Source organism: Opisthorchis viverrini (genome assembly GCF_000715545.1).
Source record: "Opisthorchis viverrini unplaced genomic scaffold opera_v5_225, whole genome shotgun sequence".
Classification (NCBI taxonomy): Eukaryota; Metazoa; Platyhelminthes; class Trematoda; order Opisthorchiida; family Opisthorchiidae; genus Opisthorchis; species Opisthorchis viverrini.
This window is the reverse complement of record NW_008751883.1, coordinates 389,550-404,855: the sequence shown is the minus strand read 5'-3', so window position 1 is coordinate 404,855 and position 15,306 is coordinate 389,550. Positions and strand designations below refer to the sequence as shown.

Sequence of the window (15,306 nt, the reverse complement as noted above, 5' to 3'; positions counted from 1 at the left end):
AGAGGAACTCTGTGCGACTGTGTGCTTCTGTCCAGTTATCACATAAGTCGAAACTTTCCGAACACATTACCAAGATCTTTACTATCAACACCGATAAAAAACAAATTGGGTTCTCCTCATTCTGGAGATTGATACTGCATTTATGGTCATGAAAGGCTGTGTTTCTACGCTTGCAGTGGTTGCTGCTAGATTTTGATAAACCCATCTCTCTCTCTCTCAGTATTGATAATCAAGTGTGCATTCGACGATATGATCGACTTGAGGTGGATCAGGCTTAGTGCGGAAAAACAAACAGACTACACCAGAACGTATGCAACATATTGTTAAATTAGATAGTGTCTTTCAGAAACTGTTTTCACCACGCATTGTTGTAATCACAATAGAAGAACAGACTAGGTCAATAACAATTGGGTCACACTCTTTCAGTGGTAAACATCACTTTGAACTTTGTATTTCGTGACAAAATATATCGAATTCTAACCCGAACTCTTTTAAACAAGTCGGGCGATTTTCGTAAAGGAAACTACTCACAAGGTTGGTGAAGACTCTTCAATACTGTACTTATTAACACTCATCTAGCAAAATAGTTTCTCAGTTGCTGGACTGTGAACTGTGGGAGGAAGAAAACCGTTAAAATGGCATTCCAGAAAACTTGATGAATATTATGATTGCAAGAAGGCGTGTCGTATAAAGGTAGACTGGATTCAGCCATTTCTCGTGTTCTCCAGCTGTTAATGTTCGAGGATTGGGCCAGAACACGTGCGGGTAATCTAACTAACAAACACACCAATAAAATAATCAGGACCAGTAAATTTCATCAGACTCCGGATAACGTGGGGGCAAAATACCACAACGTAGACAAGACCCAATGCCAGCCTTATCATATCAGTACCGTGCCAGCCCCCAGATCAGTTGCAAGTACTTTCAACGACACAAAGTGGGCTTTTATACTTGAACGGCCACCGCTCCAGAGGAGTGCAGTAGGCAGTTGTTTATATGATAATTTATGACTTTGAATAAATGTCTGGGTTTTTAGAAGTCATCGATAACGATTGCACTGGATAGGACTTTTAAGCCACTAAGTGTTAACTTGCTTGGCACTTTTCACGGCCGAGCTTGGCATTTGGATCGAGGTGGACAGATGAACAGCCAAGCAGATCACGGGCAATGTATATTTTTCAACAACCTCACCAACCCACCCTATTTTCTTCGGATATACTTGCCACGACAAATACGCGGAAGAAAGTATCCACAGTAAGAGCGTGTGTTAGAATTAGTTGGTCTTTTCTAGCGCTATTAAAGTTGCAGGGTTGAGCGCTCTTGTGAAGTTTTGACTCAATCTCCTACGGAACATATTTCATTCAGGTGTTTTGTTTTATGGCTGTGAGACTTGGCCTATTTGAGCAGCCAACTGGAACGTCTTCAGGTGTTCGACAACCATAGCTCGTGTGGGTGGGTGTCGGCGAATCCGTAACCAAGCAGTTAGAAAGCGCGCTTTCGGTTGTGCAGCAGGTAATTCCATCGAAGAATGTGTCCAGCATCAGAAGCTGCGTTGGTTGGGACATGTGTTGCCTATACCAAACCATCGTTTGACGAAGAGAGTGCTGCTTTCCATGCCCAGTTCAGAGTGACGTAAACAGAGAGGTGGCCAACCCTTGAGTTGGCAGAGGAGTATGAAGGTGTCCACGAAACGCTTGGGTGCTGTCGGTGCTACTCGCGTTCCAGGATGGGGACCGCGTGATCCTCACTATGCCTGGTTGAAGACACTACAAGATATGGTTGATAACCGATGTCAATGGCGTTCTTGTTGTCAGTTTCTATCCAGATTGCCTGAGTGAATGTCTGGAGGTGTAGTCACCTCGGAATGATTGTGTTAAGCTAGCACTAAGTCCCTCCCCCGTCCACCTTTACTCTTTTCTTTACAATAAGGCTTTCAAATAATTCATGGTTGTACGGCAGTGAAGCATCGGTGTTGAACACTGATGTCATGCTGTCGATGATGATGATGATGATGTAGGTGCTCTTCAAAAGGTTGTATAATGTAAACTGGACAGGGATGGGCTATCCTTGATCATTCTATAATTTTCGATGAATCAGATAAGATATCTGGTAATACGCGGTACGATTGAACTATTTTCAACGTTTCTCCCCAATGTATCATCAACACAAACATTTCTGGTTCTGATAAACTCTCAGTGTGTAAGCGACAATGATTTATGTCTAACCTCGCTTTCCCTTGATGAAGCGGGCTCTGATGAACTTTGCTTGCTCGGATGCTTTCACTGGGGGTTCTCTGACTATCCGTTTTCATGTCATAATCTGCATCTGGATATATGTAGAGAGCATAAAACATGAACGAAAGAGTTGAAGTGATCCAATTATTATTCAAATTTACGCGACACTAATTATGAACAAACGGTCAGAGAAACCATTTCTGAAATCTTTTTCAAGAAATTCCGTCAACGATATTGTTCAAGCGAACTTCTCCATCCCATCCACACTTAATTTAGCTTCATCTCAGTTTCTTTCATTTATTCTCAAGCTCCGACTTGAGAAGTGGTGAGCTTACAATCTATCATTGCACCCTCATAAGTTTTTTACAAGTCACCTTCAGTCCTATAGGTTTCGTGCGCAAGTGTCTATGAAAGCAGTGTTTTGGCACCTTGGTGTCTATCGATTGATAGTCTGCTCACGTGATGCGTGCAATTTTGAATTTATAGACAGATATTCTCACAAAATGGAAGATATGCCGGCCAACTATAGTCTATACTCCCTGAATCACCTATATCTGCTGGACAGCCGTGGCGAGAAAGCACCACTGGACGTTCCCGATGGGTGGTTTGGCTCCAAGTTCACCATCAAAACATTGGTCCTGATCATCAGCTATCTCGTTGTGGATGTGACATTTGCAATTATCCTTCCCATACTAATTCATCATTTGCTCACACGAGGCTCACTCGAGGTGTATGACAAGCCCTTGCACGTTCCAGCATGGAGGCGACGAAAGCGAAAGTGAGCTACCAACTCTGTCTGAACACTCATGATGAAATAAACATGTTCGGTATTCAGTTCATTTCTATTAATTTTCGACGGGGGTTTCAATGCTTTCACAGGGTGATTAAGTGATGTTCCTAGAGGACTGTCTCCCGAAATCTTATGGAGAGGTTTTTGGCAAACGCGTTGGTTTTCATAGCGCTCGTGCTTTCAAGCTATTGCCTTCAATGCATAGCTCCCTTTCCAATCCCTGCACTTGACAGCCCACTGCTGGATTTATGCACCAACTTATCATCTTTTACCTGCAATGCGCAGCTAACCCCCTTCCCCAAATCATCGGTGGACGAAACTGCGGCAGCTAAAGTCACTGTACGACGAGTTCGTGGTTATTAAAGCTGACAATGATGATGATGCTGATGACATAGCCAAGAAAACATCCGGTAGCAGAATGATATGGAGAGAATGAGTTTCCGAGACTCCGAATCCGTGTCTTCTTTCCCGGTGTCATCATAAAACGCGTGTCCGGTGAGATAGCACGTACAATTTCTAGTTCCAATGAAGTACGCGTGGTGTCAGTCAATGTTTTCTTCTTGTGCGTATCCCCCAGATCTCTGTGTAAGCGTATTCACCGGACATGCATTCATTCGCACACTGGTTTGGTTTTTAAGGTTGGATCCAGCTCAGTCACCGCTAAGTCCCTTTTTTATACAATTCTCCAACCGAACGTGCTGCTCAAACGACGCTTCATATCTCAGTTTACTCGGTATTCGCTATATTGCAGTATGTTTGCTTAGAGATTGCTGATAAATCTTCTGCTGCTGAGTGATATCGTAAACAAGGGATTCGGCTGTGTTTAGTTGTGTAGCCGGTTATGAATAAGTGTAGTTCGCCAGTGGCGTCCAATTTGCTTATAAGTAGGTAATAGGATTGACGGAAACTCAGGGACGACACATTCTAGTGGAATGAATGTACCAGCGCTGCAGACTGAAATAGCTGGAGGCGAATTCTATGTCTTCAGGACTCATCGCCACACAGCCGACATGGGGAAGACCGCAAGCTTGTTTTATCATGCCCACTTACCGTCGATGTCTTGGGAGTGTAAATTAATATACATAGCACACCTGAGGTACCTGAAGGCGTTACCGTTATTCCAAAATGTGCCTCCAGTCTGGCAGCATGACTTATACCTGCAGTAGCTCAAAACATCGACATCGACTGATGCATAATATCCCATGTGACTTTCCTGATGATGGGATCCTTCTCACAGGAACTGATTACGAACATTGAAGACACATAGGATTGTGAATGGCTGGGCGATTCGCATAATTTCCATCTAAAGCGCTTTCGTATGAACCATCTGTTGTCCCGGAGCAATTATTCTTGTTGACGGTACCTGACTAGGAACTCTTGATGGGTGGGTCTACCAATCGACACAAGCCGAGTTGCCATCATGCAAACCAGTCATATTGCTCAAAGATTGGTGTTTCCTGTGTGCCTCACGTACGTCAATGGAGCAGCTCTATTACAGCGGCCCAGCATGTCAGATGTCCGGGGTTCAAGTCCTAGTAAGACCAGGGATATTCTCTATTGACGAACTCTGGTAAGCAAAGACCAGAGTCAGATGGCCTCTCTTTCCTATGGACCAACCATAATGGTAGGAGGAAGGTTATCCAAACGGGGATGACATCAGCGCACCCATCCAGGGCTGCTATGTAGCATGAAGAAACGGACACCTTCTCACTCCATACTAAGTTTGGCGTTCCACCAAAAAGTTGGTTTCTCAAAAGACCAAACTATTAATTAGGAGTTTTCTGGTATTCGTATCCTCTTGTTTTTCCACCAAGTGCATTATATCCCACATGTCTGCCGTTTAAAGCTCACTGTCTGAACGTTTGTTCGTCTGGTATTGATATTGGGATATTGATTGGTTGATTGATTGATTGATATTGGGATATTGATAGCTCGCGTGCATTAGATGGTAATTGATCAGGTGGCTGTTGATCTGTTCGCCGAGCTTGGCAATTGATTTGCAAACGTGAGCTGTTAGGTGGGTAGTCCCTCTCTTCGTGCTAGCGTGCATATAGTTTACAAAGAACAGCTTTTGCGCTGGTGTGCTAGCACATAGTTTACAAAGAACAGCTTTTGCGCTGGACGGCAGTTTCCAAGGCAGCGTGTCCTTAGCGAGCAAGAAATAGAAACCACAACGCAATACAGGTTATGATCGTACCAACCAGAATCCACGTACGACGAGTATCAATGAGCAATCAGGTTGCAGCGCAAAACCTGCTCTTTGTAAGCTATATAAATGCAAGCACGAAGAGAGAGACTACTCACCTAATAGAGACTACCCACCCAAGATGTCTCCTTAAATGGTGACAAAATGTTTGCGAACCAATTGCTAAGCTCGGCGAAAAGATCAACAGCCACTTGATCAATTACCAACGTCATTCGTCCACACAATCCAATTGCCTTCGTTTGTAAAACCGGTACTATGTTGCCTTGTTTCTATTCATGGCTTCTTTCAGTCGGTAGATCATGCAACAGTGCACCTTCGCTGACCAACTTCGCTCTTCCCACACTCTAACTCAACTTGTCTACTAAGACGAGAATAGGCGTATTCTCATCCCACATCTTCTGTATGATATCTTTGTTATGTGAGGCGTCTCTCAATTAACCTCAGTCGCCTTTGGGTTATTCAAACCTGACGGAGACCAAGATTCGTTATTTACTTGTAACTTTATTTTTCAAAAATTCACCAATTAAACTAAGATGGAAGGGTTATGAAAGTTCAAAATCGGGAGGGAGATATAATGGACGGTAACGTTTTACTTAAAATCCATGTGAATTTCGAATTCGGAGTCAAATAATATCCGGGTAAAAGCTGGTCACTCAGGTTTGGACACAAAAAGATGTGGCGGGTTGTTTCTGATGATGACGGTATGACTTTGATCTCAGTTTCAGGAAATGACCAAAGTTCTAAAGCACCAGCAGTTCCGGGAACTAGACAAACTTGGATAATTTCGGTGCGGATCCATTTGCCATGAGGCTCTTCTCATGTTCCACAGTTCCAAATGGTTCCTTTTTCGTAAGTGACTCTGTGCTGCTCAGACGTTGCTTTTCAAACATGGCACACTCAGCCTTTTCGTACTCGACAAATAGATGCCACCATTTGCTCAAAATCTCTCCGGTCACTACATCTCCCGCGTTTGCTCGAAGCATTCTTAACAGGAAGGTTCCATCTCCACGTACGAAATCGCGGATAAAATGCTGTAGCTCTGGGTCATCTTCACTGACTGAGCACGCACTACACTCCGTAGGATGTTCACGACCAGGTTCGTTTAGAAGACTCTGAACGGACAAAACAAGGTACTCGCGAACGAAGTTGGTCTGACTACGTTGCCACCCCAATCGAACAATCCAAACGAAGAAGCTGAGTGCAGTCACCACGGCAACGACGGCGATCCACAACCATAGAAATATGTAGATTTTCTCGTTGAACATATTGACTGGTAAGGCACAAATGGCCGTGTACAAATTGGACTTGGTACCCAGATTGCGTACTTCAACCGGACAATAGGTTTGTCTTGGGAAAAACTCACTCTCCTCCCACTCTCGCTTCGCGGTCAAGGTTCCGACCAGTTTTTCGCCAAAAGTGAACAGGTTACCGTGAAATCCGAGAAATGTGCGGATAAGAAAGAGCTGTCCGAGTGCATTGGCGAAATAGAGGACTTTCACAAACAAATACGCTACCATCACACAATTGCCCATGCGTTTCCCAGGTACGCAGATTGAACCCCCGGGAAATGAGGCTGCTCGACGTTGGAGCCTAGCCCAACGTGTGGAGCGATGATCTTGATGTTGACGAGCCAAACGAAACAGCTGATGTGCAGCGGACTCCACGAACTTGGTACGCTTTTCACTCTCCTCGGCAGTATTCGCACTTCGAGCCTTGGCTAGTACGGACTCCAAGTTCTCGCCCATTGTATTCAAAGCCAGTGACTGCCAGATGGCATGGGGTATGAAAAACAGCATTGCTTGAACGGACAAACAAAATGGCACCCATTGGTAGAACGCTGAAACGAGAAAAACAAGTCAGAGAAAAGTGAAGTTATTGGCTAAATGAAATACGGCTCCTATCGCTTTGTTTTTTTTATTATCACGAATTGAATGCTAGTAGTGAGTCTTCTTGGATGTCTTTTTTGACCACCTGGCTGTTTGTAAAATAAGTATCTGTTACTGAAATCTACTGCCATTTGATGACAGTATTTTTCCATGAGTCTGACAGAGATTGCAATGTCTGTTACGGCATGGTTACTCAACAAGCGTGATTGCGAGAAGTACACGTTAGATGAACAGTGAATTATCTGGGAGTCGGCTCTCTGCCCACGTTCGCCAGATGACAACTCTCGGAAAAGCTCAAAGGTATCACTTGGAGGAACATTTTATTGTTCGAGTCTATCTGCAAACTTTACATACTTCTTCATTCTAGTTCCCTATACACAATAGAAGGGTGTGACTCTTTAGATTCACCTTGATTTTCCGACTGAGAGAAGGGTGTCCAAATGAAAAGGTAATTTGACCATCTTGAAGTTGGAAGTGCCATCTAATTTATCCTTCTGGCGTGCTTCAGATTTCGTTAGAATATACTTACTACACCCCTCCACAGAGTGCATATATTGCATGCGTGATGATCTTTCTTACTAGAAAAGCAGGAAAACAGTATAGTTCACTACAGCGCAAATTAGTTCATTGATCCACGTTTCAATAAACGCACAACAGCATTGAGCTTTCAGCTACGAGGTTGCGAGTGTCTACCATTGATTCGAAAGATCTTTGGAATGAACAATAAGGTACAGCATAGCGGGAACAAATGTGAAACATCCCCCAGGTACCGGCCTGGTTTTTCTAGTACCCTTACGGAGCGATCGCCTCTTAACGAATACGGCCGATTTACTCCATCTCCTTGGAGGCAACATACGCAAAGCAGTCCCAAATTGATTTCCTCAAGAAAAAGGAGTGGTAAATCTTCACATGGAACGAACAAAAGGCGGGGTTTTCGTCTTGTCGGACATCAAAACCCAACAGCTGAACTAACGAGTACGTCAACCTCACGCCACACTTTCTTATTTGAACTTCAACTCTGGTCGTCTGGGTATCTTCAAAATTATTATCCGAACTCATCCAGCATCTTTACCGGGTGCTTTTCCATCTTGCGGCAGTTTATCCCGCATAAGCTGGGGACAGAATTCATCCTTCATACGAATAAAAGGCATCAGCTCGTCGGTTTCAATGTGCCGGGCATTGATTCGTGCTGGGATCGCACGATAGTGCATGGATGTCAAGACGCATGGATGGATGGTTAAATTCTGTAGAAAAACATCCTACTCGTGAGTAGCGCAAAACGTTTGACAAATGTCTCTGTCGGCTCCAGAATACACAACCCCGAAACTAAATCCTCCTGGCAATTCTGTTCCTACGGGACGCACAGACGTCTCAATGAACTTCTGGGATTTTAAGATAATTTTACAAACACACTGTGTTCCCAATGGCTATGGTTAACAAAACACTCAGGAATTCCCATTGTTTCAAGCGATCAAAAAGCAGAAAGTACCGCTGACGAGATTGCTCCTTCACTTTCCAGCAACCAACAAAGATTCCACGTTGGTGAGACATATCTGTCTTCCAACTCAAAACATGGGTAAGCGTCGAAATTTATAAAAAAGCATCCAACAAACTAAGGAACCTAAGTCACACGGAAACTCATCACACACACACACAAAATAATCAGAAGCACTGATAACCCACATTCAGCACACGTACAGCTACATCACTAAACTCCCACCGTGGTGGCAACTCATGAACAGCGTCAACCACAGATAGAAACCCTCACCGCATCTGTGATCCACACAACGTGAAAAACAGTCAGGCTAATCAACTCGTGTCAGTAACTTGTTACCAGCACTGATTTCGTTTGGACAAAAATCAGCGCAGATGATTCGGATTTTTTAGATAATCTTGTCACCGGCTTTATCCACCATTTCCCCTCACACGTACACACAACGGAAAGGTATTGGATTTGCAGTAAAGGAGATCGGTGGTCGCATATCTAGAATGACGTGCTGACTGGCTACTTTATCGTGGAAAAATCGCTCTGAATATTCAATTCAATAGAAAAGGATTCCAGCTGGGCAAGATGAAAAGTCACAAAAAATTGCGTGCCCTCTCCCACCCTCCATATGCCCGCTGGCATGCGAAGCCAGTAGATCCTGTGGAATGTGTTTAGTTCATTTGTCTGAGTTACTAGTCCAGAATCATATTCGGTGTCCTTAGGACTGAAGTAAATTTTTTTAAAAGATTTCCAAGTCATATGCTTGATGGAGTTGCAAAATCTTGAGAAACGAGAGTGGCCTTGAAACGTTTCAAAAAAGAGTTTAATTAACTGTGTTCATTGCAAGCTGTCGGATATTCAAGCTTTTCTAGAGTGGTGAGCTACACATTCAGGTTTATTGAATTCCACTTTCTTACACGAGGAGAATCATCGTAGCTTGAGCAAGCATGGTAGCACCCAAACTACTTTTGACCTAAATACTTGAACCCCTGTTAAAGCCATACTGATTGCCCGAGGGATTTTTTGACCCCTGCGTAGCGGTTTGGTAATCTCTAGATCAGAAGGACGTCATCGTCAAAGGTGTTCGCAGTTTCGGACCTCGGGAAGATTGGAGGTGCATCAATCGGAACACATTACTACATTTCCACGACTTACGTCAACCGTAAGTTCACATGAGAATGTCAAACCAAACACGAAAGTGAAACACGTGAACCAGTGACTATTTAGTCACTTAAAGAGAACTATGGGAGAAGATTGGCTCGGTGGACTGAAATTGTCTCTTAGGATGGACTGACCAACACCAAACTGGTCTAGTGTCAAAATATCATATGGAATTTCGCAGGAAAATGGATAAAAGTGTTCTTAAAAGAGTTCTTAAAGTTCCTTACCTAAGTCGATTGCATAGTCCCACTCCCAACTTATCCAGCCAGTCTACGAGGCTCGTTAAGGTTGAAAACATTTTTGTTATTCGAACGAAAAAACTGCATTCCTGTTTGTGTTCAGCCATCATTCGATGAAAGAATGGATCAAACAGCTTGGGTGAATCAAGAACGCTCATGCGATTGATATGATTCTGACAAATAGGCTTCCTTCTAATTATTAGTACCAGGTAGTTATAGACTGATTCCAGCAATCTGTTGAACCACGTCAAGTTACGCGCAAAACCCCAAAAGCCAATTCTTCAAATGGAGGTTTATCTACAAATGCGGTACTATAAGTACAATAATAAAATGATAAAGGTTTACAAACCTCAAATCGTGGGACCATGCCGGCTTCTATACACCGGTTTAGGAACTGCCAATTCCTAACTGGTCTCAAAGTCCACGCCGACTCGGAGCCACGTGTTTACAAGCTAGCGAAACCACGTGTGAACTTAAACAGCACGTCCGATGACAAGATCAAAGAACGGTTTATGTTCAGGTCAAAAACAACAAGGGTGGTATAGGCATAGACCAAAATAACAAAAAAGGGGAATCGAGTTGTACAATATAAAAAAATAGAAGAAAGGAATCAACACTAGTGGAGAAGACTGTAATGAATGGCACTAGATGGTTTTGAGTTTCAAAATGTTCCCCTGCTGGAGATCAGCTGTTTGGCTCAGAGCTCAGGTACTCGCCACCTAAGCAGGGAAGCTGATAAAGCAGCCAGTTCCTATTTTCTGTGGTACATGGAGATAGCGACGCAGTCAGTTAGGCTGAAAAAAACGTGTTGCCGTGGCAGCAGGTTCGCCTTGCCTGGGATGCGATGGCCAGCGTTCCCACTGTGATCACACTAGAATCGAAGCTCGAATCCACTGTTTTTCCTCAGTGGTGTGAGCTGTCCAGACTAACTGCACCCATACAGGAGGGGAACTGGACAGCCAAGAAAGATATAAAAACAGAGTCACACACGAATCGTATCAGTATCACTCTAGTGGAGAACAGGTGTTGATGGCAGAGTAATCGCTGCACTATGCTACACTTCGGATGGGTTGTTCTGGTTTGATTTAACAATCTATGGACTTTCGAGTCCACCCAGTTATCACTTATCAAGAGGAGAAAGGATATTACACGTACTTTCAAAAAGGAAACTACTCACAAGGTTGCTGATAACTCTTCGACAGCCCCCGACCGGTTTCGCCCTTCTTGAGGCTCAGTAGGTAGGCGCAGTCCCCGAGTTTCCGTCAACCTTATGATCTACTTGAACCCAAATTGGACTGTTTTCGAGCAATACACTCATTTGCAAATCAGTTTGGTTTTCACGATTAGAATAAGTAACTCACATATATCAGATTTACTGCGCATCATATCCCACTCCGCCCGGCTTATGGGCATCGATTCAGTATGGTGGATGGCCAGAGTCCCACGCACCCAACAGACAGATTCGGCAAACTGACCAAACTGATTTTCCGGCGCCGTCGGCAGAGTGCAAGAAATCGGGCGTAGAAAGTACACATTGGCCATTGTTACTCCGGCAAGCATGAGAATCAGGCCGCAGCTGAAGAAGTGACTCAATCGATCGGCAAAGTCTTCTAGGTGGGAGAACTCTTGAGACCGAGCGCTAGTAAGACTATTCAGAAAGCCTAGCCCAAGTTCGAAACCCATGATCGTTTCTACTGAAAGAGATAGATAGAGTAAACAACTGAGAGTTTATTGCTATTTCCAATAGTATCAATAAAGGTAGGGAATTGCTATTGATAATAATAATAGTAGCAGTATTGATGGCAAAGTTAGTATGGATACTAACAAGACCTCCTCCCCCTAATTAGCAGAGGAGACCACCTTTGATGGGTTTCTCGAACCTCGCAGTGAGTTTTAGAATCCTTGACGGACAGCGATTCGGCTCAGAGCACAGACCAACTTTGTGAGTCGATTTTATTCACAATCCCTTGAAAAAAGAGTAGGGTTGTTATTCATTATGTTGATCTGGCTTTCTGGAGCAGGTCAATTTCAATCTAATCAAACGCTGATTGAGTCACTCATGTAAGTTAACAAACTAGCTTGACTGTGTGCACTACATGCATAGACCACTCTCAGTTTTGATATCCATGTATTTGTTGAGGTAAACCTCTTAGCTTTTTAACATTGTTATAGTTCTTTGAATTAAAATTGCCTACGCGTACCTTTCAATCAGAGACTGTGTGTATTGTGCCCCCTTTGCCTTGGCTACGCTATGTGGGTGTGTAGGTAATAGTTCGTTTCCATTCATCATTATCACCGTCATCATGACCAGCAACATTGTCGCCAGTGCCATGATCATCACTGTCATCATCATCATCATCGTCATCATCATCATCATCATCAACATCAACATCATCAACATCAACATAGATGATAATACACTATTGGCGTACATTGATGCTTAAATGCCATAATCCCCAAGGACTAAATGTGCTATTCAGGTGTGGAAAGAGATGGCAAGTATGGGGACCCGTGGGAACCTACACCCTCAAACGTCAATGAACTAAACAAAGTTGAGTACCATGTTAAGGTAGTACGTCTTCCCTGGCAATAAAGCAGCATGCCGTGACAGAAGCAAGAAACACATCGATAGGAAATCTTTAGCTATACATTCCTATTAGAATGATTAACATGAAGACTGATTGCGGGCCATATGGACCCCGACCAGGAGGCAGCAGAATCTCAACAGATTCGTTGATTGGAAGAGTAGGATCAAACTTCCCCATCACCACGAATAACAAGGCTTCCTAGAGCAGGTGCCACACAGATAATACACTATTGGCGTACATTGATGCTTAAATGCCATAATCCCCAAGGACTAAATGTGCTATTCAGGTGTGGAAAGAGATGGCAAGTATGGGGACCCGTGGGAACCTACACCCTCAAACGTCAATGAACTAAACAAAGTTGAGTACCATGTTAAGGTAGTACGTCTTCCCTGGCAATAAAGCAGCATGCCGTGACAGAAGCAAGAAACACATCGATAGGAAATCTTTAGCTATACATTCCTATTAGAATGATTAACATGAAGACTGATTGCGGGCCATATGGACCCCGACCAGGAGGCAGCAGAATCTCAACAGATTCGTTGATTGGAAGAGTAGGATCAAACTTCCCCATCACCACGAATAACAAGGCTTCCTAGAGCAGGTGCCACACAGAGTAATATCACATTTCTCCCTTGTTTGGTGAGTATCTACCGATTTCATTCATGGCCTGTGGAGGGCTGTTAGCCCTTGAAAGCGACCGAACTCGTTCAGTTATTTGGGCCGTCCTTCAAGATGAGGACAACCGTAACAGTATCAAAACACTTGTTGTCATTAATGAACCTACAAAACGTCCATCACTGAGAGAAATGAGTAAAAGGATAAAAACTGATCTTTCCGGTTCACTTCATAGGGGTGGTTTATAACACGCTTTATGATGTTCATCAACTGAAGTTTGCCTCTATTTCCAAAACAAATTCATCTGAAATTTAAATGAACTTCCAATCGAAGCCAGACTGGTATGCCAAAGAGAATATTTCGCTAATTTTGCGCAATTTGGGTTCAAGTAGAACACAATTTCGGGGACTTCACCTACCCCATTAGGCCCAACAAGGACGAAACCGGTCATGGGTTGTTGAAGAGTTTCCATCAAGCATATGAGCAGTGCTACCTCAAGAAACTACTCTGCACAATCTTGAATATGGCACCGGCCGAAACATGAGGCATCTTTTGGGAAGCACATTCAGTTGAAGGACGAAATCATAAACGACTTATTCAGCTGTAATTCAATTGAGTCTCCAGTCAAAATCGATTCGGCGCGCAGATAGGTCTATTTCGCAAAACGAAAAGTTCTTGAGAACGAGACAGAACGTGCCAAACAATACGGTATCATTTTACCTTATCTAGCCTGCCAACAAAAAGAACTTGTGGGTCAACGTTGAGCAGAACACGTGCAGAAGCGGTCTGCGTCAAGACCAAACTTCATGTGTGTATCAACTTGATAATTTCGTTTAAGTCAACCTTGAAATTTGTCATCCGGGGGGTTGAGATTTGCGTAACAGAAGTGTGACTGGACAGGGTCAACTGGCTGAACCCTGTTCAGATCGATAATCGCTATTAGCCAGTGAATCGATCAGGTCGTCACCTGACAGAAAGTCAGCAGATTCCGTAGATGCGTGCGACAGTAGTAATTCATGATATCGATCCACGATGGATGAAATCGTTGGTAGATGAGTTGTCTCCTCGACGAGACGATGCAAGTATTCAAGAAGAATGAAGTCCACAGCTAAGTAGCAAAAAGTGCATGATTCAAGCCAGCTATGAATCTGTCGAATAGCATGGAACATAAAGTCCAATCTGAATGACAGTCACGAGAATGCGCCCACCTATTGACTGGCACAGTGGGACACATCATAGATTTCTGTAGGCGAAGGAAGTCATCGAAGCAGTCGTCGTCACTCTCCGTCTACCAGTTGTCTACTTTTCAAGAAAACCCATCCTGTATAGCGCTTTTGGGAATGCAGATATTTCCACGTGAGGAGAATCGCATTTTAATCAAGCCTCGGTTACAGGTTGTTCGAAAGAAGCAGACATCTTCATTACTTTGGATGCCATGTTGGAGCGATATCTCCAGCGGCATACCTAATAATTCTAAGCAATTGTTCGATACATCGATACATCGATGAGGGTGTTATTCATCAGCAAAGCGCAGGATACCGGTAACTTTGATCAACGTTAAACAAAGTATGTATCTGCAGGGTTTAAATGGCTGTCGTGTTATCATTTCGTTTAAACTCAATGAGTTTTGAACAGACCAGATAATGTCATTACAGTCCAAACAACAAGGTCATTGTGTAGAACCAAACAAAAACCACACTCGGCAATTGCCTGACATACCAATAAAACATTATTCCAGATCGGCAGAGAATGATCAGAGCAACCCATGTTTTTTAATCGATAATTAGCTGAATTCCAACAGCAACTTTCAGACGATTAGACATTCAACTCGTTTGGAAGGCAAGCAAGACGTCCACCGGTTAATAATCTAACTTTGGCTAAAACAGGAATTTTACCAACATTATAAGAGGTCAACCTATAATTGGCTTGCATATCTTTGGTTGAATTTGTGTGTTGGATATCCGAATTCCCACTGCGAATCAGCGAGCGAGTCCTGTGGAAGTAGGACCTGAGGAACTCGTGAATGCTCTTCATCAGATCGGTCAACCGAGTCAAATGCGCCTCAGAAATCCAGGAATACTAGAATTGTGGGTCGCTTTTA

General features: G+C 43.5%; 1 protein-coding gene across 1 annotated transcript; it reads right to left on the bottom strand.

Moving 5' to 3' along the window:
* Nucleotides 1-5,996: 5,996 nt before the first annotated feature.
* Nucleotides 5,997-11,696, bottom strand: T265_14621 (hypothetical protein; the record flags this gene model as incomplete). Its single annotated transcript, XM_009174451.1, has 2 exons — nt 5,997-7,067; nt 11,364-11,696. Coding segments are annotated over 2 exons (1,392 nt in total), but the record flags the coding sequence as incomplete, so codon positions are not given.
* Between the last annotated feature and the right edge of the window lie 3,610 nt (nt 11,697-15,306).